This window comes from Muntiacus reevesi, chromosome 6, assembly GCF_963930625.1.
Source record: "Muntiacus reevesi chromosome 6, mMunRee1.1, whole genome shotgun sequence".
NCBI lineage: Eukaryota > Metazoa > Chordata > Mammalia > Artiodactyla > Cervidae > Muntiacus > Muntiacus reevesi.
Genome location: NC_089254.1, coordinates 96,434,736 through 96,461,517, shown reverse-complemented (window position 1 = coordinate 96,461,517; position 26,782 = coordinate 96,434,736). Strand labels below are relative to the sequence as shown.

Genomic DNA, 26,782 nt, shown 5'->3' with positions numbered 1-26,782 from the left:
AAAAACCAGGTTTTAGTTTCATTGATCTTTGCTATTGTTTTATTTGTCTCTATTTCATTTATTTCTGCTCTAATCTTTATGATTTCTTTTCTTTTGCTAATTTTAGGTTTTGTTTGTTCTTCTTTCTCTAGTTGTTAGATGTGACGTTAGGTTATTTATTTGAGACTTTTCTTGTTTCCTGAGGTAAGATTGTATTGCTATAAACTTCCCTCTTAGGACTGCTTATGCTGCATCCTACAGGTTTTGGAACATTGTGCTTTCATTTAATTTGTCTCTAGGTGTTTTTTAATTTCCTCTTTGATTTCTTCAGTGATCCATTGGTTGTTTAGTAGCATATTGTTTAGCCTCCATGTGTTTGTGTTTTTTCAGTTTCTTATAGTTTATTTCTAATCTCATAGTGTTGTGGTCAGAAAAGATGCTTAGTTTGATTTCAGTTTTCTTAAATTTACCAAGGCTTAGTTTATGACCCAAGATGTGATCTGGTCTGGAGAATGTTCTGTGTGCACTTGGGAAGAAAGTGTATTCTGCTGCTGATTCTATCACAGTTGTGCCCCTCCTACCATCTGGTCATGGCTTCCCCTTTGTCCTTGGATGTAGAGTATCTTTTTTGGTATGTTCCAGTGTTTCTTTGTCAATGGTTGTTCAGCAGTTAGTCATGATTCTAGGGTTCTCATAAGAACAAGTGAGCACACATCCTTCTACTCTGCCATCTTGCTATGCAGATCTCTTAGGGACTTTTGTTTACTGAAATATCCCAACTGCCTAGGACAGAGCCTACCAGAGTGACACACAAAATAACTTGTTGACTAAATGAACAAATATATCTCCATTTGCTAAATATATGGCATTGATAAATTTTAGAAGAAGATAAATTTGCAAAATTGATTTGAGATGATACAGAAAATGTACAGGTTCCCTATTGACAGAGATGCAATTCTCAAGTGAATTCTACCTATACTTTAAGAAAAAAATAATTTAAATTTAATTTGTTCTAGAGTGGAGTGCATGAAAGAAAACCTTGCTCTCTTTTTGACAATGAAAGGAGCACAATTTGGTAATTGTGCTGATTAAAAAGAAACTAATTTTTTAAAGTTAGTTAAAAAACTAATTAAAAAGTATACACAAAGAAAACTATGGAATAGTCTTATATATGAATGTTAATACAAAAATGCTCAATAGTACATATCAAATAGCAACACAGTTTAAAAACATATATTCAGTCATTTCCACTAGCTGTTCCTCTCTGACCAACATGTGACCAACCTCAGCAGGACTTAAAGTGAGGATTACCCAGCTCCAATTCCTTTGGCAATTTTGTCTCTTCCTGACAACCCCCAAAATAGCATTAAAGGGGCCCTCATGCTCCTAAGGATGCCACATAGTATTTGTAGAAAAATTTACCAATAGCCAGATTTAATGGGGGCCCTACAAAGTTCATGTAATTTTGTCAAGACCATGTCTACTCCCTTCTACCATATTCTGCATCTCAGCTCTCAAACCAGCTAAAATGTCCGTGTCCAGAAGCGATTGTGATGATCAATCACTCCCCTGCCCCCCTTACCCGTTCAAGAGAAGTGCAAACTTGGGATTTGGTATCTGGAAGTAGAAACATGATGGGTACAGTTCAGATTCAGGAAGGGTTCACATTCAAGACCAGAGATCTACAAGGTGCCGTGATTTAGTTACTAGTCTGCAATGGTCAGAAATTGAAGTACCCAGTGAGAGGTGAAACTTTTAAGGGAGTTTCAGGGAAATTTGGAATCTGGGAAATATAATGCAGCTCAACCTTTGAATTCCCATAACTGTCGTCATGAATTGTGCAACACGTCACAGTGCTGAAGCCTGCAGACTTGGGGTTGGTGCCTATGTGCCTCTCATGTGTTCTTCCACTAACCTTATCCTGTACACTAATCTGTATCCTTATCTATGGAAGATAGTGCCTGGGGGAGGTCCTCCAGGGAGAACAGTTAGTCATGGGCAAACAAAAAGCTTTTAGCAGGCTGGGGCAGAGTGTCCTTGCTGTTCCCATCCATGTGTTTTTATGGATCAGTGGACACGGTCTTGGCCTCCTCTCCTTTTCCAGTCAGGTTGTATAACTATTGATTTATCTTACTCCATACTCGATTAGAGACCTCTGATTAGCAAAGAGATTGATTTGGATTAACAAACATCTCTGGGGTTGCAAAGGTCCCCAAGAAGGTAAAAAACATTGGTCATCAATATTTGAGCTCAGTTAAGCATTGACTAAGGCCATTTTTATTGCTGCTGTCAGCTTGAAAGGTTGGAAAACTTGATAGAGAGATGGTATATTTGTTTGCTATGGCTGCTTGAACAAAGTGCACAAACCAGAGACATTTAATAGAAATGTATTGTCTCACAGTTCTAGAGGCCAGAACTTCACCTTCAAGATCAAGGTGTTGGCAGTGCTGATTCCTTCTGAGGGTGCTGAGGGAGAATTTGGCCCACGCCCCTCACCTAGCTTCTGGTGTTTGCTGGACATCTTTGTAAGAACATCACCCTGATCCCTGCCTCCATCTGTAGATGGTGCTCTCTCTGTGTGTTGTCTGTTTCCAAATTTCCCCTTTTTGTAGGACACCAGTCATATTGGACTTCCCTACTCCAGTATGACCTCATCTTACCTGATCACATATGTAATGATCCTATTTCCAAATAAGGTCACATTCTGAGGTACTGAGGGCTAGGACTTCATATAAATTTTGGGGGGGGGGGGGATGAAATTTATTCCAAAATAGATGGGAAGGAGTCAAGTGAATGGAGAATTGACATGCAGAAACTCCTGTAGACCATCACTCTTTCCTGATCTGTTTTCTGTCTCCAAGTCTTTTTTCCTCTATTTCTATTTAGACTAAGAGGGGATTCCCTCTTTCAGTCTAGAAGCATTGGGTTGACCAAAAAGTTCATTTGGATTTTTCTGTTAGATGTTATAGAAAAATATTAATGAAATTTTTGGACAACCCAATACATTTTTCCAGACAAATAGTGAGGCTCTTTTCCAATGCTTATCTTTAAAAATTCGTGTGATAGGTGTGGTTCTTCTTCCACACCAGTCCCCTAAATTATTTTGAAGAGTTTTGACAATAGGGATCAGGAATTGAGTTTCTATTCTTTCCTTATAATATTTCATTTTCTTCCCTATCTTCCCAGTGCTAAATGTACAGTACAAATTCAATCAAAGGTCTTTAATTTAAATGAATTCAGAAGATCCCCCCACCTCCCACCTCAGGAAACAAAATAGAGATTCATGTGCTGAATAAATCATCATTTTTATTATTTCTTATGAACAAGCTATTTCCCACAGAACAGCATTGTAAGTATTAATTTTAGAATTAGTGGAAACAATAAGTAAAGATCAATTTTTTTACATGATAATTCCTCAGAAATGTGTGTCTTCAGGTCATAGAAGATTACCTATAAGCAATTGGTCTTGGACAAATGTAAGTTTGTCTTGAAGTTTTACTAGTTTGCATTACCACCAACAGTGTAAGAGGGTTCCCTTTTCTCCACACCCTCTCCAGCATTTATTGCTTGTAGACTTTTGGATAGCAGCCATCCTGACTGGCGTGTAATGGTACCTCATTGTGGTTTTGATTTGCATTTCTCTGATGATGAGTGATGTTGAGCATCTTTTCATGTGTTTGTTAGCCATCTGTATGTCTTCTTTGGAGAAATGTCTGTTTAGTTCTTTGGCCCATTTTTTGATTGGGTCATTTATTTTTCTGGAATTGAGCTGCAGGAGTTGCTTGTATATTTTTGAGATTAATCCTTTGTCTGTTTCTTCATTTGCTATTATTTTCTCCCATAGTAAAGAGCTCTTTTGCCCTGTGAGAATGACTATATGAATAAAATGTATTGCTCTGGGTGGATTGAAAATAAGTATATCTCTACTATGGAATTTTAATAATCTTTTTATTCACTTAAAAATTTACATACAATAAAACTATCAGTGTTCTTTTGAACTCGCTACTTTCTCAAGATTCAGTTTTCACAATAACTTTCAAAGTCTTAAGTCTAATGAATTTAGAAAGCCTCTTCTTTCAATATGTTTCTTAACACTTTCTTTCTATATGTCTTATTTTGAAATAATAGTCTGTGGACTACTTTATAAAACAGTTTTATTTCTATTGGTTGTCTCAAGTCACTTTGCACAGTGGCGGTTGTATAATGAATGGGGGCAAGAGTGATAGGCAGTGGTATCATGGATCACTAGCTTGTTGAAGTTCAGGTCCTTTGAAGCATGCAAGAGAGAACCACCAATTATCCATCTCTCAAGCTGGATAAAAGCTACACAAACACACTGGATAGAAACAGACAGCAACCAAATCAGTATGGCTTTGTTAACTGCTCGGGTGTTAAACTAGCTCTTTTAAGATTTTGCTATACCTAGCCCTCTCTCTCTACTCAGGACAAGGTGAATCACTTCCTTGTTAATAGTGCATGTGTGGATCTTAACTTGACTGTGTCTATATTAGTCAGTGGTTCAGATCGTCAAGCCCACTGCCAGCACACTGGCATGGTCTATCTCTCTATCCTCTTCTTGCCCTGTTAACAGCTAAAGAACTCAGACTATCCATGGCAGCAGTATCCAAATTCGTGAGTTATTATCCTCATATGTTACTTCTGAAGTCTTTTCTAAAGCCTAATGTTTTTCTGTCTGAAACCCAAAAGACACTGATTTAATAAAACATTAGCTGATCATTTCCAACATTATTTCAATAGATTTAAACCTCCCCCCTGCCCCAGCCACACATAGTTAAATCAAAGTCGCTAACACTGCACACAAGTTAAATATCTATCATCACTTGATCTGAGGATAGTAAGCCATTTCTATGGCTGGAGCAACCACCAACCCAAAGTCCTAGCATACGTAGAAGGTAAAATATCTGCTGTGGAGTTCTCTGAAGTCAGTATTCATCATGGAATGGGTATTCAGGATGGTCACACCACCTGCCAAAACAATTCCCCCAAAGGGAAAAAGTTCACTTCTAATGTTGCACATCTGTGTGTATTACTAGCATCCTTTAATATTTCACCAACCACTCCCTCTTTTCTCTTACTCATTCCATTTCTATTTTGTGCCAAGCTTCCATTCATGGCTCCTCTCAAGCCATCGCCTTTTACTAAAGCCCCAGATAGCACTCTGGTGTAGCTGTGTGTGTGGAATAGGGGGTGGGTAGAGGAAGGCTGTGTGTGTATGTGTGCTGAGTCATGTCCCAATCTTTGCATCTCTTTGGACAGTAGCACACCAGGCTCCTCTGTCCATGGGATTCTTCAGGCAAGAATGGTGAAACAGTCTATAAAAGGACTGGAGTGTGTGTGCCTGTCCTGAAACACATTTAAGATTTAGTTCTCTGTAAGTATTATGTGCTTTAAATTGTCAATAAAATATTAAACAAAACCAAAAGGCTCTCAAAGATCACCCAGATGAAAAATAGAACCATGACCCAGCATTTCTAAATGATATATTTTTTTAATCAATCTTTGCTTCTCCTTGCTGATGTTTCTAGTTATTTCCTGGTACAATGAGTTATTTTCACAGTGTTGCTAGAACTATGTATTAAAAATGTCAAATGTCAAACCAATTAATGTCACCAACCAACTGTGAAAATAGCAGCACATTGGTGGATTTGCTGTCTCTTACTACCTCTTTTTAATAGATATTTATTCAATAGAAATAGTTTATCTTTGAGACCTGTTAATTAACCTATAAATGTTTGTTAGTTACATGTTTGTGTTTACTTTTTTGTTCTTGAGGCTAGGAGGTGCTTTTTGATGTCAATTAATTTCTTCCCCTGGAAAATTCACGTTAGAAAGCTGTTTTATTAATTCAGAAATTGATTTAGAAATTCAGTATTAGCATAGTCAGCAGTTTGTGACTCATGAAAAGTGAGACCAATAAGATAAGTGCCTAAACTATATGAACAATCTTAATTAGCATTTTAAAAATGCTCACTTAAAGAGAAGATTGTAAAAATAAGATTAGTATCCATATGATTTCAAGAACTGGAAATATTAATGAATAATGATTAAGACAAAAAGGTATGTGTGTATACAAATATATACATGCATATATGCATGAAATATATTCTTTTTTAATTTTTAAGGCTCTGTAATATTCAGAGATTAAAGGGTTATTTCTGTTGATAGGTGAACTTGGCAACATTTTGAAGGAATTTTTCTGTGGAAAGTCAGGCAATTTCCCTGGTGGCTCAGACGGTAAAGCGTCTGCCCACAATGCGGGAGATCTGGGTTGCATCCCTGGGTCGGGAAGATCCCCTGGAGAAGGAAATGGTAACCCACTCCAGTGCTCTTGCCTGGAAAATCCCATGGATGGAGGAGCCTGGTGGGCTACAGTCCATGGGGTCGCAAAGTGTCGGACACAACTGAACGACTTCACTTTCACTTTCTTTCAAGTCAGGCAATAGGAAAACCAGATACTCCAACTCTTATAGGCAAACATTTGTCTAAAACTCAAGTTTCTTGTCTCCCAACTTGGTGCTCTTTCTGCTACACTCTCATGCCTCTTTCCCAAGAATTGTTCTTGCTGACAGCTTTGCTCTAATTTGTGCCCCCTTTGATTTTTAAGAAAGAAATAAATACATTGTTTGAATATGCCACTGTTGTGTTAACATACGAACACAGTGACTTATTTCTCCTCATTGTCTTTAGCCTGTTATGCCTTAATCTAACCAATGGGAATGTCCTAAATGCCAGAAGTCTTCTTTTAAATAAAAATGTAGGTTTGTACGACGTTCCTAATTCAGTACGTGCTGTCCACTGGCCTTTACCCTTGTTCCTTCTGTGGACATGATCCTGATTCCTAAGAGCCTGTTGGTTGACTCTTAACAGCCCAGCACCACTGGGCAGAAACTGATTCATGATCCCCCAGAACTCACATGAGCATTTCCACAAAGCGGACGTTTTTATTTAAGGCTTCAATGTCCTTCATTTCTTCTTCAGTGAAAGAAAAGTCAAAGATCTGAAATAACAGAAACAAACAAACAAACAAACAAAAACAGACATTTGGAATAGTAGTAGGTGAATCGAGTTTGGGATTAGGGAGGGGGACCAGCAGTGGGAGCCCTTCAGAGATTTATGAACATCACTGCAAATGTCCCAGAGGAGTTGGGCAGGTGCTGGAGGCCACCCCACCTATGGGGAGCTGGAATTCTTTCTGCCCTTGGTCTTTAAGACAATCCTGCTGGGGACATCTTGCAATAAATTTCAAGTGTTCTGAAACAATATGCATCAGAACATTTCCTGAAATTCTAGAAGTAAGGAATTCTTACTAGTTTCGTATAAGATGCTGAGCTTTTGATTCTGGACAGTGACCTTCATACACTTTTTTTTTTTTTTTACAAAAATATTCCCTGGTCTCTAAATTTGCTTATGTATTTTTTTAACTTTTAATTTGCTTTATTTCATCCTGTTAATCCTTTGATCACTTTTAATGTCTCTTCATCTACCTTTTAATTCTAATTACATTTTCATTGTCTTATTTTCTTTTTAGCTTATACACTTTATACCTTGGTTTTATGATGGTCCTTTATGAACATTTTAATAGTTTGTCTTAGCTTATTTTTATTTTTAACACTTGGTTTATCTGTTTACAATCTATCTTCTATTACTCTTATATCTTTCTAAAAAGTTTTTATTTTAGTAGTTTACATTAATAAATTTTAATTATATAATACATAAATATATGTATAGAAATGAAAGACTTCTTTGTAAATGAAAGACTATAGAAGTACATAGGCATTTATGGAGTAAAAAAACCAAAAGTGCCTCTTGATATCCACCACATCAGTCCTAGTCTCCTTCCTACAGATTCCTTCCAAACATTCAGCACACCAAGAGCAAAATGCAATAATTGTATGATATTTTTATCATTCTGCAGCTTTATCTCATTCACATACTATGTCTTGGTGATCTCTTCTGTCAAAATATATATACTGATTATTTAGCCACTGCATCCATCATATAGATGTATATGATTTACTTCGTCACTTCCCCAAGGGTCATTTCCAAGTGGTCTTTTCAGAGCATTCTTTCCTTTGATTATTTATTATCCAAGTATTAGAGTTTATGAGATTGTATAAAGAATTTTATTATAACATAAAACAGTCATGAAGAAGTCGCTTAAAAAATAAGTCCTTACAAGCTTCCATTCTCCTTAACACCTTCCCCCACAGAGAGTGGCTATCTGTCACATGACATCACCTCCTTCAACACAGGGAAAAGGATGGTGCTCAGGGGACCAATCAAGGTATCTTGTTCATTGGACACTGATTATTATGAGGGTAGCAATGGCCCATAAAGGGACAAGCAGGGATTGATAGAGATAGAAACCTTTCTCTGTGATTGTCCTTACTAAACATGAGTAATAGATTAACCTGAACTGTGTGTGCCACCATATGGAGAAAGGGGGTGGGGAGAACTCAGTCCTTTTATAAATCATTTGAATAGCTGTGTCCAGTCATGTCTGATCTATCCATGAATTTTCCAGTTATGAGAGTCAGTAAATTGTATCTTTTTTTCTTTGGTAAGTTTGAATTGCATTCCTTCGTGTGGTAGCAAAAAAGCCCTGAAGATAATTATCTGATATGGATGTCTTCCCACATCGGTATTTATATTTTCATTTTACTATTTAAAAATGGATAGAAAGGCACACATACTATGTAAATTCATTTATATGACATTCTAGGAAATGCAAATTAGTCTTTAGGGATAGAAAGCAAATCAGTGCTTGGCTTGGGCTTGGGCACCAGGAGGGATAGATTCTAAAGGGGCCTAAAGAGCCTGTTGGAGATACTAGAGATGTTTATTCCCCTGATTGTGGTGGTTTCATGGATGTGTACATATGTCAAAACTTTCCCCATTTTACACTTTATGTTCAGCTCATTGCATTTCAATTTCACCTCAATAGAGTTCTTTAAAAAAGAAAAATACATAAAAATGGCTATATAATCTTTCATTGCACAAATAAATCATAATTTGTTTCCTAAGATCCTATTGAAAATTGTTTCCAGTTTTTTTTTTAGCTGATAAAGTATGCTGTAATAAACATCTATATACATGCACATAAACATGCAAATGCATCTATAGGAAAAGATTGTTGGGTCGGTGGATATATATATATATTTGAATTTTGATGGAGCTGGGAAAAGATCTTTCTCCAAATCTTACATCAATTAGTATTTCTAACAGCCTTATATGAAACTGCCTGTTTTCCCACATATTGTCAACATTCTGATTATTTCCCTATCTGAGGGGGTAAATACTGTCCTATTTTTATCTTTATGAGTAAGACAAAAAAACAGCTTACTTTTGAGATTTTAATTATCAACTGATGGGTAATGATTAACTTTACATGGTACTTTTCTATAGCTGCATTTATAATACCTAGCAGTTATTCTTTGGAAGTAGCACGGTAAACTAATTGCTCCATTGTCTAGTGACATGTTTTCTTATCTATAACTTAAAATGATGGTTACAGATTACTTATAGAGGAAATAAAGGAGGTTGGCATTCATGGCAAGAGTGAACATCGACATTCTAGGAATCAGCGAACTAATATGGACTACAATGGGTGAATTTAACTCAGATGAACATTATATCTACTACTGTGGGCAGAAATAACTTAGAAGAAATGGAGTAGCCAGCATAGTCAACAAAAGAGTCCAAAATGCAGTACTTGGATGCAATCTCAAAAACGACAGGATGATCTCTGTTCATTTCTAAGGCAAACCATTCAATATCACAGTGATCCAAGTCTATGCCCTGACCAGTAACACTGAAGAAGCTGAAGATGAACGGTTCTGTGAAGACCTAGAGGACCTTCTAGAACTAACACCCCCAAAAGCTGTTCTTTTAATTATAGGGGACTGGAATGAAAAAGTAGGAAGTCAAGAAACATCTGGAGTAACAGGCAAATTTGGCCTTGGAGTACAGAATGAAGCAGGGCAAAGGCTAATAGAGTTCTGCCAAGAGAGCACACTGATCATAGCAAACACCCTCTTCCAACAACACAAGAGAAGACTCTACACATGGACATCACCAGATAGTCAACACTGAAATCAGATTGATTATATTCTTTGCAGCCAAAGATGTAGAAGCTCTATACAGTCAGCAAAAACAAGACTGGGAGCTGACTGTGGCTCAGATCATGAACTCCTTATTGCCAAATTCAGACTTAAATTGAAGAAAGTGTGGAAAACCACTAGATCACTCAGGTGTGACCTAAATCAAATCCTTTATGATTAAACAGTGGAAGTGAGAAATAGATTTAAGGGACTAGGTCTGATAGACAGAGTGCCTGATGAACTATAGATGGCAGTTCGTGACATTGTACAGGAGACAGGAATCAAGACCATCTCCAAGAAAAAGAAATGCAAAAAAACAAAATGGCTGCCTGCGGAGGCCTTACAAATAGCTGTGAAAAGGAGAGAAGCAAAAAGCAAAGGAGAAAAGGAAAGATATATGCATTTGAATGCAGAGTTCCAAAGAATAGCAAGGAGAGATAAGAAAGCCTTCTTCAGCAATCAGTGCAAAGAAGAAGAGGAAAACAATAGAGTGGGAAAGACTAGAGATCTCTTCAAGAAAATTAGAGATACCAAGGGAACATTTCATGCAAGATGGGCTCAATAAAGGAAAAAAATGGTAGGGACCTAACAGAAGCAGAAGATATTAAGAAGAGGTAGCAAGAATACACAGAAGAACTGTACAAAAAAGATCTTCACAACCCAGATAATCACGATGGTGTGATCACTCAGCTAGAGCCAGACATCCTGGAATGTGAAGCCAAGTGGACCTTAGGAAGCATCACTACAAACAAAGCTAGTGGAGGTGATGGAATTCCAGTTGAGCTATTTCAAATCCTGAAAGATGATGCTGTGAAAGTGCTGCACTCAATATGCCAGCAAATTTGGAAAACTCAGCAGTGGCCACAAGACTGGAAAAGGTCCGTTTTCATTTCAATCCCAAAGAAAGGCAATCCCAAAGAATGCTCAAACTACTGTACAATTGCACTCATCTCACACGCTAATAAAATAATGCTCAAAATTCTCCAAGCCAGGCTTCAGCAATATGTGAACCGTGAACTTCCAGATATTCAAGCTGGTTTTAGAAAAAGGAGAGAAACCAGAGATCAAATTACCAACATCTGCTGGATCATCAAAAAAGCAAGAGAGTTCCAGAAAAACATCCATTTCTGCTTTATTGACTATGCCAAAGCCTTTGACTGTGTGGATCACAATAAACTGTGGAAAATTCTTCAAGAGATGGGACTACCAGGCCACCTGACCTGCCTCTTGAGAAGCCTGTATGCAGGTCAGGAAGCAACATTAGAACTGAACATGGAACAACAGACTGGTTCCAAATAGGAAAAGGAGCACGTCAAGGCTGTGTATTTTCACCCTGCTTATTTAACTTATATGCAGAGTACATCATGAGAAACACTGGGCTGGAAGAAGCCCAAGATGGAATCAAGATTGCCAGGAGAAATATCAATAACCTCAGATATGCAGATAACACCACCTTCATGGCAGAAAGTGAAGAAGAACTAAAGGGCCTCTTGATGAAAGTGAAAGAGGAGAGTGAAAAAGTTGGCTTAAAACTCAACATTCAGAAAACTAAGATCATGGCGTCCAATCCCATCACTTCATGGCAAATAGATGGGGAAGCAGTGGCAACAGTAGCTGACTTTATTTTTCTGGGCAGCAAAATCACTGCAGATGGTGATTGCAGCCATGAAATTAAAAGATGCTTACTTCTTGGAAGGAAAGTTATGACCAACCTAGACAGCATATTAAAAAGCAGAGACATCACTTTGTCAACCAATGTCCATCTAGGCAAGGCTATGGTTTTTCCTGTGGTCATGTATGGATGTGAGAGTTGGACTATAAAGAAAGCTGAGCACCAAAGAATTGATGCTTTTGAACTGTGGTGTTGGAGAAGAGCCTTGAGAGTCCCTTGGACAGCAAGGAGATCCAACCAGTCCATCCTGAAGGAGATCAGTCCTGGGTGTTCATTGGAAGGACTGATGTTGAAGCTGAAACTCCAATACTTTGGCCACCTGATGCGAAGAGCTGACTCATTTAAAAGACCCTGATGCTGGGAAAGATTGAGGACATGAGGAGAAGGGGACAACAGAGGATGAGATGGTTGGATGGCAACCCTGACCCAGTGGACATGGGTTTGAGTTGACTCTGGGAGTTGATGACAGGCAGGGAGGCCTGGCATGCTGCGGTTCATGGGGTCGCAAAAAGTCAGGCACAACTGAGTGACTGAACTGAACTGAACTGGCATTCATGAAGTCTAAATGATCCTCTTCAATAATTTCCAAATTTGTCCCCAACTTTTTCTAGAGCTGTTAAGAAGGTGGAAAGTTGGGGGGGAGGAGCCAAGATGGCGGAGGAATAGGATTGGGAGACCACTTTCTCCCCTACAGATTCATTGAAAGAACAATTGAACACTGAGCAAACTTCACAAAACAACTTTTGATCACTAGCAGAGGACATCAGATGCCCAGAAAAGCAGCCCATTGTCTTCGAAAGGAGGTAGGACAAAATAGAAAAGATAAAAAGAAAGACAAAAAGTTAGGGACGGAGACACATCCCAGGAAGGGAGTCTTAATAGAGGAAGTTTCCAAACACCAGGAAACCCTCGCACTGGCGGGTCTGGGGGAAGTTTTCAAACCTCGGAGGGCAACCTAACTGGGAAGAAAAATAAATAAAACCCACAGATTACATGCCTAAAAGCAACTCCCAGCAGAAAAGTACCCCAGATGCCCGTATCCACCACCAGCAAGTGGGGGCGTAACGGAGAGGAGCGGGCAGCATTGCTTAGGGTAAGGACCAATCCGAAGGCCCTGAGAGCAATTGGAGGGAGCTTTCATGAGATAGCAACTTAAACTGTGGGATAGCAAGAGAGAGAGAGAAAATTAACCGGCCTGAACACACTGCTGGCCTTTCGCAGAACAAAGGACTGATCCCTGCTGGAGGCAGGAGGCAGTGGGAAGGGGAAAGGGGCAAACTCGGCCCCAGAGATGGCATCCCCTACCACACTGCAAACAGGCCTCCAGTTTCTAACCAAAGACTTCCTGAGATTCTGGATGGTCGACATCTGCCAGGAGGGTCGTGGCTAAACACAGGGCACAGGCACCCGACTGGTGCAGGTGGAAACTGAGGCTGGGACCGCGGTGGGGAGAAGGCGCACTGCACCCGGGGAGAGTGTGCCTGTCAAGCTCCTGGCTGCCTGAGCTGCTCGGGCCGGGGAAGGCACAAAACGCAGGCACAACCAAGTCCGCGCTTTTGTGGAGTACCTGAAAACTGGAACCGCATGCAACGCAGGGCACGCTCCATGTAGAGCAGCGGGAGCCTGAGCAGTGTAGACGGGGAAAGCACACACACCCGTGAGCGGGGCACACCCAGTGTGGCCGGGACACTGCGAGTGCTTCCCACACACAGTGATATCTGTCTGCAGCGCCCCTCCCTCCCCGCATCAGGACTGAACTAGCGAGCCTGAACAAGAGACCACCTCCGCCCGCCTGTGTCAGGGCGGAAATTAGACACTGAAGAGACCGGCAAACAGAAGCCAAATAAACAAAGGGAACCGCTTCAGAAGGGACGGGTGCAACAGATTAAAATCCCTGTAGGTAACACCGACTACACTGGAAGGGGCCTATAGATATCCAGAAGTGTAAGCTGGAACGAGGAGCAGTCTGAAACTGAACAGAACCCACACTGACTGCAACAGCTCCAGAGAAATTCCTAGATATATTTTTACCTTTTTTTTAATTAAAAAAATTTTTTTCTTTTTTTTAAATTTTTTCTCTTTTATTTTCTTTTAAAATTCCCTATTACTCCCCCATTACTCCTTAACTTTCATTTTCATATATTTTTATGATTTTTTTAATTAGGGAAAAAAACATTTTTTTTCTTGTCTTTTTTTTTCTCTTATTTTCTTTTAAAGTCCTCTATTACTCCTTAATTTTCATTTTCACTTCACTATAACCTTGCAAAAAAAAAAAAGAGAGAGAGAGAGAGAGAAGCCCTATTTTTAAGCCGAACTTCATATATATTTCTAAAATTTTTTGTTTTTGTTTTTGCTTTTAATATTGTATTTTTAAGATTCTAACCTCTACTCTAGATTTTTAATCTTTGTTTTTCAGTATGTGATATAAATTTTGGACAATTAAGAATCCAATATTCAGTTCCCATTTTTATTCAGGAGTGTGTTGATTACTCTCTCCCACTTTTGACTCTCCGTTTTCTACCTCAGAACACCTCTATTTCCTCCTTTCCCCTTCTCTTCCCAATCCAATTCTGTGAATCTTTGTGGGTGTCTGGGCTACGGAGAACACTCTGGGAACAGACAACTGCGTAGATCTGTCTCCCTCCTCTTGAGTCCCCCTTTTTCTCCTCCTGCTCATCTCTATCTCCCTCCTCCCTCTCCTCTTCTTCATGTAACTTTGTGAACCTCTCTGGGAGTCCCTAACGGGGGAGAATCTTTTCACCATTAACCTAGAAGTTTTATTATCAGTGCTGTATAGTTGGAGAAGTCTTGAGACTACTGGAAGAATAAAACTAAAATCCAGAGGCAGGAGACTTAAGCCCCAAACCTGAGAACACCAGAAAACTCCTGACTACAGGGAACATTAAGTAATAAGAGACCATCCAAAAGCCTCCATACCTACACTGAAACCAACCACCACCCAGGAGCCAATAAGTTCCAGAGCAAGACATACCATGCAAATTCTTCAGCAACACAGGAACATAGACCTGAACGTCAACATACAGGCTGCTCAAAGTCACACCTAACACATAGACCCATCTCAAAACTCATTACTGGACACTCCATTGCACTCCAGAGAGAAAAAATCCAGTTCCATGCACCAGAACACCAACGCAAGCTTCCCTAATCAGGAAACCTTGACAAGCCAATCGTCCAACCCACCCACTGGGTGAAACCTCCACAATAAAAAGGAACCACAGACCTCCAGAATACAGAAAGCCCACTCCAGACACAGCAATCTAAACAAGATGAAAAGGCAGAGAAATACCCAACAGATAAAGGAACATGAAAAATGCCCACCAAGTCAAACAAAAGAGGAGGAGATAGGGAATCTATCTGAAAAAGAATTTAGAATAATGATAATAAAAATGATCCAAAATCTTGAAAACAAAATGGAGTTACAGATAAATAGCTTGGAGACAAGGATTGAGAATATGCAAGAAATGTTTAATAAGGACCTAGAAGAAATAAAAAAGAGTCAATTAAAAATGAATAATGCAATAAATGAGATCAAAAACACTCTGGAGGGAACCAAGAGTAGAATAACAGAGACAGAAGATAGGATAAGTGAGGTAGAAGATAAAATGGTGGAAATAAGTGAAGCAGAGAGGAAAAAAGAAAAAAGAATCAAAAGAAATGAGGACAACCTCAGGGACCTCTGGGACAATGTGAAACACTCCAACATTCGAATCATAGGAGTCCCAGAAGAAGAAGACAAAACAAAAGGCCATGAGAAAATACTCGAGGAGATAATAGCTGAAAATTTCCCTAAAATGGGGAAGGAAATAGCCACCCAAGTCCAAGAAACCCAGAGAGTCCCAAACAGGATAAACCCAAGGCAAAACACCCCAAGACACATATTAATCAAATTAACAAAGATCAAGCACAAAGAACAAATATTAAAAGCAGCAAGGGGGAAACAACAAATAACACACAAGGGGATTTCCATAAAGATAACAGCTGATCTATCAATAGAAACCCTTCAGGCCAGAAGGGAATGGTAGGACATAATTAAAGTAATGAAAGAGAATAACCTACAACCTAGATTACTGTACCTAGCGAGGATCTCATTCAGATATGAAGGAGAATTCAAAAGCTTTACAGACAAGCAAAAGCTGAGAGAATTCAGCACCACCAAACCAGCTCTTCAGCAAATGCTAAAGGATCTTCTCTAGATAGGAAACACAGAAAGATTGTACAAATGTGAACCCAAAACAACAAAGTAAATGGCAATGGGACCATACCTATCAATAATTACCTTAAATGCAAATGGGTTGAATGCCCCAACCAAAAGACAAAGACTGGCTGAATGGATGCAAAAACAAGACCCCTATATATGCTGTTTACAAGAGACCCACCTCAAAACAAGGGACACATACAGACTAAAAGTGAAGGGCTGGAAAAAAATATTTCACGCAAACGGAGACCAAAAGAAAGCAGGTGTCACAATACTCATATCAGGTAAAACAGACTTTCAAATAAAGGCTGTGAAAAGAGACAAAGGAAGACACTACATAATGATCAAAGGATTAATCCAAGAAGACGTTATAACAATTATTAATATATATGCACCCAACATAGGAGCACTGCAATATGTATGGCAAACGCTAATGAGTATGAAAGAGGAAATTAATAGTAACACAATAATAGTGGGAGACTTTAATACCCCACTCACATCTATGGATAGATCAAGTAAACAGAAAATTAACAAGGAAACACAAACTTTAAATGACACAATGGACCAGCTAGACCTAATTGATATCTATAGGACATTTCATCCCAAAACAATCAACTTCATCTTTTTCTCAAGTGCACAGGGAACCTTCTCCAGAATAGATCACATCCTGGGCCATAAATCTAGTCTTGGTAAATTCAAAAAAATTGAAATCATTCCAGTCATCTTTTCTGACCACAGTGCAGTAAGATTAGATCTCAATTACAGGAAAAAAATTATTAAAAATTCAAACATATGAAGGCTAAATAACATGCTCCTGAATAACCAACAAATCATAGAAGAAATCAAAAAAGAAATCAAAATATGCATAGAAATGAATGAAAATGAAAACACAACAACCCAAAACCAATGGGACACTGTAAAAGCAGTGCTAAGGGGAAGGTTCATGGCATTACAGGCTTACCTCAAGAAACAAGAAAAAAGTCAAATAAATGACCTAACTCTACACCTAAAGCAATGAGAGAAGGAAGAAATGAAGAACCACAGGGTCAGGAGAAGAAAAGAAATCTTAAAAATTAGGGCAGAAATGAATGGAAAAGAAACTAAAGAGACCATAGCAAAAATCAACAAAGCTAAAAGATGGTTTTTTTTAAAAAATAAACAAAATTGACAAACCATTAGCAAGACTCATTAAGAAACAAAGGGAGAAGAACCAAATTAACAAAATTAGAAATGAAAATGGAGAGATCACAACAGACAACACTGAAATACAAAGGATCATAAGAGACTACTACCAGCAGCTCTATGCCAATAAAATGGACAACTTGGAAGAAATGGACAAATTCTTAGAAAAGTATAACTTTCCAAAACTGAACCAGGAAGAAATAGAAGATCTTAACAGACCCATCACAAGCAAGGAAATCGAAACTATAATCAGAAATCTTCCAGCAAACAAAAGCCCAGGACCAGACAGCTTCACAGATGAATTCTACCAAAAATTTAGAGAAGAGCTAACACCTATCTTACTCAAATTCTTCCAGAAAATTGCAGAAGAAGGTAAACTTCCAAACTCATTCTATGAGGCCACCATCACCCTAATTCCAAAACCAGAGAAAGATGCCACAAAAAAAGAAAACTACAGGCCAATATCACTGATGAACATAGAGGCAAAAATCCTTAACAAAATTCTAGCAAACAGAATCCAACAACATATTAAACAAATCATACACCATGACCAAGTGGGCTTTATCCCAGGAATGCAAGGATTCTTTAATATCCGCAAATCAATCAATGTAATACACCACATTAACAAATTGAAAGATAAAAACCATATGATTATCTCAATAGATGCAGAGAAAGCCTTTGACAAAATTCAACACCCATTTATGATTAAAACCCTCCAGAAAGCAGGAATAGAAGGAACATACCTCAACATAATAAAAGCTATATATGACAAACCCACTGCAAGTATTACCCTCAATGATGAAAAATTGCAAGCATTTCCCCTAAAATCAGGAACAAGACAAGGGTGCCCACTCTCACCACTACTATTCAACATAGTTTTGGAAGTTTTGGCCACAGCAATCAGAGCAGAAAAAGAAGTAAAAGGAATCCAGATAGGAAAAGAAGAAGTGAAACTCTCGCTGTTTGCAGATGACATGATCCTCTACATAGAAAACCCTTAAGACTCTACCAGAAAATTACTAGAGCTAATCAATAAATATAGGAAAGTTGCAGGATATAAAATTAACACACAGAAATCCCTTGCATTCCTATACACTACCAATGAGAAAACAGAAAGAGAAACTAAGGAAACAATACCATTCACCATTGCAACAAAAAGAATAAAATACTTAGGAGTATATCTATCTAAAGAAACAAAAGACCTATGCATAGAAAACTATAAAACACTGATGAAAGAAATCAAAGAGGACACAAACAGATGGAGAAATATACCGTATTCATGGATTGGAAGAATCAATATTGTCAAAATGGCTATACTACCCCAAGCAATCTATAGATTCAATGCAATCCCTATCAAGCTACCAACGGTATTTTTCACAGAACTAGAACAAATAATTTCACAATTTGTATGGAAATACAAAAAACCTCGAATAGTCAAAGTAATCTTGAGAAAGAAGAATGGAACCGGAGGAATCAACCTGCCTGACTTCAGACTCTACTACAAAGCCACAGTCATCAAGACAGTATGGTACTGGCACAAAGACAGAAATATAGATCAATGGAACAGAATAGAAATCCAAGAGGTAAATCCACGAACCAATGGACACCTTACCTTCGACAAAGGAGGCAAGGATATACAATGGAAAAAAGACAACCTCTTTAACAAGTGGTGCTGGGAAACTGGTCAACCACTTGTAAAAGAATGAAACTAGGACACTTTCTAACACCATACACAAAAATAAACTCAAAGTGGATTAAAGATCTAAATGTAAGACCAGAAACTATAAAACTCCTAGAGGAGAACATAGGCAAAACACTCTCTGACATAAATCACAGCAGGATCCTCTATGACCCACCTCCCAGAATATTGGAAATAAAAGCAAAAATACACAAATGGGACCTAATGAAACTTAAAAGCTTTTGCACAACAAAGGAAACTATAAGCAAGGTGAGAAGACAGCCTTCAGATTGGGAGAAAATAATAGCAAACGAAGCAACAGACAAAGGATTAATCTCAAAAATATACAAGCAACTCCTGCAGCTCAATTCCAGAAAAATAAATGACCCAATCAAAAAATGGGCCAAAGAACTAAACAGACATTTCTCCAAAGAAGACATACAGATGGCTAACAAACACATGAAAAGATGCTCAACATCACTCATTATCAGAGAAATGCAAATCAAAACCACAATGAGGTACCATTACACGCCAGTCAGGATGGCTGCTATCCAAAAGTCTACAAGCAATAAATGCTGGAGAGGGTGTGGAGAAAAGGGAACCCTCTTACACTGTTGGTGGGAATGCAAACTAGTACAGCCGCTGTGGAGAACAGTGTGGAGATTTCTTAAAAAACTGGAAATAGAACTGCCATATGACCCAGCAATCCCACTTCTGGGCATACACACCGAGGAAACCAGATTTGAAAGAGACACGTGCACCCCAATGTTCATCGCAGCACTGTTTACAATAGCCAGGACATGGAAGCAACCTAGATGCCCATCAGCAGATGAATGGATAAGGAAGCTGTGGTACATATACACCGTGGAATATTACTCAGCCATTAAAAAGAATTCATTTGAATCAGTTCTAATGAGATGGATGAAACTGGAGCCCATTATACAGAGTGAAGTAAGCCAGAAAGATAAAGACAATTACAGTATACTAACACATATATATGGAATTTAGAAAGATGGTAAAGATAACCCTATATGCAAAACAGAGAAAGAGACACAGATGTACAGAATAGACTTTTGGACTCTGTGGGAGAAGGCAAGGGTGGGATGTTTCGAAAGAACAGCATCGAAACATGTATATTATCTATAGTGAAACAGATCACCAGCCCAGGCTGGATGCATGAGACAAGTGCTCGGGCCTGGTGCACTGGGAAGGACCAGAGGAATTGGGTGGAGAGGGAGGTGGGAGGGGGGATCGGGATGGGGAATACATGTAAATCCATGGTTGATTCATGTCAGTGTATGACAAAAACCACTACAATATTGTATAGTAATTAGCCTCAAACTAATAAAAATAAATGAAAAATAAAGAAGGTGGAAAACTGACTATTAAGAATTTCATGTTTTATACCTTCTATTCCTGCTGTGCTGACAGAGAAGGGAGAAGGTTGTGTCCAGAGTCAATAAGTCAGGAAATAGAAGAAATAAAGGAGCTAGATTTCAAAGAAGCAGCAAAGCAATCCCTGAGTTACCAGAAACTATCACAAATTCAGTTAAATTAAATCCAGACATGGGTGGAATGGGTTAAGGAGTTAGTATAAAAAGCATATGTGGTCATTGCAGCTTTCTTATTGATCTGAACAGAAAATTCTCTTTAAAAACAAAACAAAACAAAACACTGCTTTTTACATTTCCAGAAGCAGTTCTCTTACTTGAAAGTTTTCTTTGATCCTTTCAGGGTTAAAACTTTTAGGAATGACAACCACTCCTCGCTGAATGTTGAAACGCAAAACAACTTGAGCTGCTGTTTTATTGTACTTTTTCCCCAGTGCATTTAGAAATGGATCCTTTAGCAAAGGTGGGGAAGAGACATTCACCCTTAAAAAAAATTAAAAAAAAAGAAATCAAGACATGTATCATATTTCAGCCAAGTAATGAAATTAAAAGACACTTACTCCTTGGAAGGAAAGTTATGACCAACCTAGATAGCATATTAAAAGGCAGAGACATCACTTTGTTAACAAAGGTCCGTCTGATAAAGGCTATGGTTTTTCCAGTAGTCATGTATGTATGTGAGAGTTGGACTGTAAAGAAAGCTGAGCACAGAAGAATTGATGCTTATGAACTGTGGTGTTGGAGAAGACTCTTGAGAGTTCCTTGGACTGCAAGGAGATCCAACCAGTCCATGCTAAAGGAGATCAGTCCTGGGTGTTCATTGGAAGGACTGATGTTGAAGCTGAAACTCCAATACTTTGGCCACCTGATGCGAAGAGCTTACTCATTGGAAAAGACCCTGATGTTGGGAAAGATTGAAGGCAGGAAGAGAAGGGGACAACAGAGGATGAGATGGTTAGATGGCATCACTGACTCAATGGACATGAGTTTGAGTAAACTCCGGGAGTTGATGATGGACAGGGAGGCCTGGCGTGCTGCAGTTCATGGGGTCACAAAGAGTCAGACACAACTGAGCGACTGAATTGAACTGAAATGAGTGAGAACCAGTGGTTAACCAATCACCCTCCTCCTCTGACACCCCCCCCCCCCACCTTCACCTGGTAACCTATCCAAAACACTCAGGTCACCTGTAACCAAGTTCTTTGAATGCAGAGTATTCAGAAGACTAGTGCTTAGTTTGGGAAGATCAAGACAGGCAGATTCATAGACCTGTCTCTTCCAGAGTGTTCAGTCATGTCCAACTTTTTGAGGCCCCTTAGACTGTAGCCTGCTAGGCTGCTCTGTCCATGTAATTTCCCAGGCAAGAATACTGGAGTAGGTTGCCATTTCCTCCTCCAGGGGATCTTCCTGACCCAAGAACTGAATCCACATCTCATGTATCTTCTGCATTGGCAGGCAGTTCTTTACTACTAGCACCACCTGGGAATCCCACTTTTCCAGAGGGTAAATAATACTAATATTTCTTTGGTGACTCTTATAGAGAGAATGGGGTTGGAAGTAGGCACACAGGGAAAGTCAAGAAGACTGAAGGAGAAGCACAACTCTTGAAATCAGAGTGGAAAATTTCCTACTTAAGTCTATGGAAGAGATCACAGTAGAAGTATTGCCACTGAATACAGAGATTTAAAAAATTCAAAAATTTCAGAATATGACTGAATATTACTTTGGCAGGTAATAATCGAGGTGGAAGTGAAGTCACTCAGTCATTTCCGACTCTTTGCAACCCTGTGGACTGTAGCCTACCAGGCTCCTCCAACCATGGGATTCTCCAGGCAAGAATACTGGAGTGGGTTGCCATTTCCTTCTCCAAAATCATAATCAAGGTACTGGTAGGCAATTTCATAGGTAGAGTCTAAGTGATTATTACAACACCTCAGTGAGGAAGGTTTTGTTAGCTGTAATTTGCATATGTGAAGATTGACTTGAAGAGATTGTTACTTCCTTAAGATCACACAGATGAATAGTCATTTCAGGCAAGCAATTTACATTAGCCTAATACTCCAAAGGAAATATACTTACTGAGGAGATAAACTGCATTACTTACCAGGATGGATTTCTAGAGGTTCCCAAAGGGCTGTATGCAATAATGACAATGTCGTGTTGTTGGCAAAATTTCAAGAGTTTTGGCTGGGTGAAATATGGATGGCACTCAACCTATGTGGTTGGAGAGCAGAGCACAAAATTAAGGAGTTGTGGATGAATGCAATTTTATAATTGCATTTGATTTTAATAATTTGATTTTAATAATTCAACAAAATCGATTGCAAAGTAGTATGGATAGCGAGGCAGATCTTAAATATTTTTCCAAAAAAAGAAGTTTACATTGTTTATATATGAGTGAGGTGAAGTAAAACCAGATTAGTGAGGTCACTATCTATGAGTTAATCCTAAAATAGCTGGGAAACAAATTCAATTTTTACAGCTATCGTACTTTAAAGCTATAAGTGAATGGACTTGGTGATTTATAGTAAATATTCTAGCAAATACAATTTTCCATAACAGACACATAGTCTCAAGTTCACATTACAGTCTTGGTAAATAGAGGTGACATGTTGCAAAAGCCCTCTATCCCTCACTATCAAACACTTAAGAATATTTTCACAAGAGATAGAGTGTGTATAAAAGTAAATTTAGAGATGCATTTTCTCTTCTTGGTGGAGAATTCTTTACAGCACTAAATGTAGGCCTATTTTCATTTTCTGTATCTTATTGACAACATTCCTGCACTAAAAACATTTGTGTCAACAAAAGTTCTTCTCTAAGTTTCTTCTTAAACACTATGGTAGTTTTTGACCTATGTCTTTCTTTTCTTTTTAATTAAAATCAACCAAGGCTTAATGAAATATTATAAGTATGTAATTATTATTTTCACTACCTGGAATATTAAATACTTGACAAGTTACATTTCTAGAAGGCACAAGAAAATGCTATTGATAAAGTAGAAAGGTAAACCAGAGGTCTTAGAGGTGAGTCTTCTTTCCTTTATCTAATTTGACAACATTTTTTTTTTACCCCCTATCAGTTTCTCCTATTTCTTCTCTTTCCCTATTGTTGCTGTTTGCTAAGTTGTGTCCAACTGTTTGTGCAGACCCCATGGACTGCAGTATGCCAAGCTTCCCTGTCCTTCACTATCTCCCAGAGTTTGCTCAAATTCATGTCCATTGAATCGGTGATGCTGTCTAACCATCTCATCCGCTGTTACACTCTTCTCCTCTTGCCCTTAATCTTGCTCAGAATCAGGGTCTTTTCCAATGAGTCAGCTCTTCCCATTGGGTGACCAAAGTATTGGAGCTTCATCTTCAGCATCAGTCCTTCCAATGAATATTCAGGGTTGATTTCCTTTAGGATTGGCTGGTTTGATCTCTGCTGTTGTCAGGATTCTCAAGAGTCTTCTCCAGCACCACAATTCAAAAGCATCAGTTCTTTGGCACTCGCCATCTTTATGGTTCAACTCTCACATCCATACATGACTACTGGAAAAACCGTAGCTTTGACTATACAGATCTTTATCAGCAGTGATTTCTCTGTTTTTAAATATGCTATCTAAGTTTGTCATAACTTTCTCTCCAAGAAGCAAGCTTCTTTTAATTTCATGGCTGTAGTCACTGTCCACAGTGATTTTGGAGCCCAAGAAAACTGCTTCAACTTTTCCCCCTTCTATTTGTCAGGAAATGATGGGATTGGATTGCATGACCTTGGTTTTACTAATGTTGAGTTTGCCCCCTCATTATCTTGATCTCTCCTTTTCCCTAAGACACTTTCCCCCAAACCCCCATTTAGGAGCATTTCTTCATTTTAAAAAGTGACACATAGTGTCCATAGTACAGTAGACCCTAGGTATCTATGTAGGATTGGTTCCAGAACACCCCCCAGCAAACACCAAAATCCTCAGATGCTCAAGTCCATTCTATGAAATGGTGTACTACAGTGGATCCTCCATATTTGCATCCAGGGATATGAAGGGTGGTCCGTTTCTTTCCCTTATCCTCTCCCACTCCCAGCATCACTCTCCCCCTTTAATATATTTCCCATTTTTCATCTTATTGGCACACTAATGTTTCCAAACACATTTTAAATCATGTCACTCCATTGCTTAAAGACTAAGTATGAATTCCTTAATTTCATGCCTGCCTGCTTGTACCAAACACATTTAGTTTTCCCCACAGAGACTCCTTTCTAATCAGGTTGGAGTCTTGTTACCTGTCTTTGGCCTAAATATGTATATTCACATGTGTATATGGCATATGTATTTACAACAGTCTTTGGTAATGCTGTAGTTTTAGATAGATATCAGAATCTCACAAGGTAAAGATAAGAAGCTAGACAGAATCCATGAATAGCAAAAGTCCTTTCATTAATTGACTCCAACCTCTTCTGTCTTTCCATGAAAAACTGCACTGAGTTTTCTCTTCATTGTGGAAGACACTCAACAAATATTTATTAATTTCTGTGTCAGGACATCTGTGACTTAGGTACAGTGAATAAGATCAGGAAAAATGGAAGAATTTGGAAATTTTCCTTTTTCCTTCCTTTCTCCTTTCCTTCCCTCTGTCCCTCCTTAACTTCCTTCTTTCCTTTGTTCCTAGAGTTATGTGTTGGAACTGTGTATGAAATGAAACTGCTTGAGAGAGATCCACAGTTCCCTTTGAATTGGGCTGGGAGAGCCCCGCTTGACACTAGAAAGACTTTCAGACTGTCTAAGCCAGGAGCAGAGCCCAGAGGGGTGTTACTCCAGATGAATGCCACAGGGAACTTTGGATTGCTCAGACTCAGAATGAGTACAGAGTAAGCTTATATTCTGTGTCAGTTTGTTCGTGACGTCAATGAAAAGTACAAACATTTGCAAACTTTATGTTAGATTTGGACTGGTGGGAAAATTCTCTGGAGCAGGAAATAGCAACAGATTCCAGTATTCTTGCTGGGATAATCCCATGGATAGAGGAGCCTGGCAGGCCACAGCCCGTGGGGTCTCAAAAGAGTTGGAGGCAACTCAGCGACTCAACAATAACAATATCAGGAAAGTTAGTTTTGAAATATGTTAATTTTGAATTATGCAAGACCTTCAGATATGTATCCCTTGTATATGAAATGTGTCGACTCTGTCCCCATGGACTATAGCCCGTCAGGCTCCTCTGTCTATGGGATTTTCCAGGCAAGAATACTAGAGTGCATTGCCATTTCTCTTAATCTTCTTGGAGAAGGTTGCTTCTCCAAGGGATCTTCCCAACCCAGGGGTCAAACTCATGTCTCCTACACCTCTGCATTGGAAGATTCTTTACCATTGAGTCAGCTGGGAAGCCCAAGGACTGCATTATGCGCATTGTATTCCTGGGTTGAAAGCTGCTCATTTTGTGTCTCTGGAGAAGAGACGGTCCTACCAGGGCACAGGGTGATGGCTGGTGGCAGGGGACCTGCACTCTGATTTGTGCCAGCTCTATTCATATGTTCTGTGCCGGTATTTGACATATTCAAACAGCACAGAACACACAAATAGGTTCAGGCTATGATCTTCCTACACACCTTGCTTCGCTTTCAGGAAACATTTGTAAAGTTAATCAATAGTCTCATGCTGACAGATCAACGTGTTTCCTGCTTGGCATGAGGAAACACACTGTCAAATTTTCATTCTTTTCCATTCTCAGGTCAAAAGTCACCACCCGTCTCCGTGCATTTGTAAGAAGAAAGCTGCTTGTCATTTCAACATTTTTATAACAAAATATTGTTCTTAGGAGTGCAGGAAGGATATGCTGCAGAGGGGATTGGTTAGAAATAAAGGATTGGATTGAGATCAGTGAGGGAGGCAACGTTTGTTGCTCTCTGTTCCTGACAGCTTCTGATACAGCACTAGCTGAAGTGTCAGTTTGGAAGTGGTACTTCTAAATATGGCAACACTTCTATTTAGCTCTGGGTTACTGTCCTGACGTAGGTAATAATTCATTTTTCTGTTATGAACTATTTTGAGTTTCTAAAAACAATGAATTCAACCAACAAGTCCACCATCACCCCAATATGTGAATATTTACCGTATTCAAGAACAGTTTTCAGTGCAGTTTCTTAAGGTTTTATGAAGTAGAGGGACGAAGATATCATTTCCCCATTTAACAAGGTGGATTATAGTATTTTGTTGTGATTATAAGAGTAATATACGCTCACTGCAGAAGACTTGAAAAATACAGAAAAGCATAAAGAGGAGAACAGAATTTACTTGTAAAATTCACATCCAGAGATAGCCACAGTTAGCATTTGAATATATTTCTTTCCAATATTCGCACTTTTAAAATAATGTAACCACCTTCATACTGTAATACATTTTGCATCCTAGCCTTTCCACTTAGTATCATGGCCATATCTCTTTTTCTCAAAAGTGATTCGACAATATCTTTTGTTGAGAGTTTACATATTATGAATGTTTTAAAATTTATTTAAACATTCCTTGAATTTTTCTTATTTATGTTGTTTTCTTTTTTTTTCTTTTTTTTTTTT

At 38.7% G+C, this 26,782-nt stretch overlaps 1 protein-coding gene across 2 annotated transcripts in view; it reads right to left on the bottom strand.

Moving 5' to 3' along the window:
* Window positions 1–4,922: 4,922 nt before the first annotated feature.
* AKR1D1 (aldo-keto reductase family 1 member D1) overlaps window positions 4,923–26,782 on the bottom strand; it is a 60,556-nt gene continuing 38,696 nt past the window's right edge. For both annotated transcript variants that reach the window (XM_065939114.1, XM_065939115.1), the window contains 4 exons: window positions 22,344–22,453; window positions 20,557–20,722; window positions 6,915–6,997; window positions 4,923–4,965 (listed from right to left, as the gene is read on the bottom strand). In XM_065939114.1, the coding sequence (XP_065795186.1) occupies window positions 4,923–4,965; window positions 6,915–6,997; window positions 20,557–20,722; window positions 22,344–22,453 (402 nt within the window). The remainder of the gene's footprint in view (window positions 4,966–6,914; window positions 6,998–20,556; window positions 20,723–22,343; window positions 22,454–26,782) is intronic.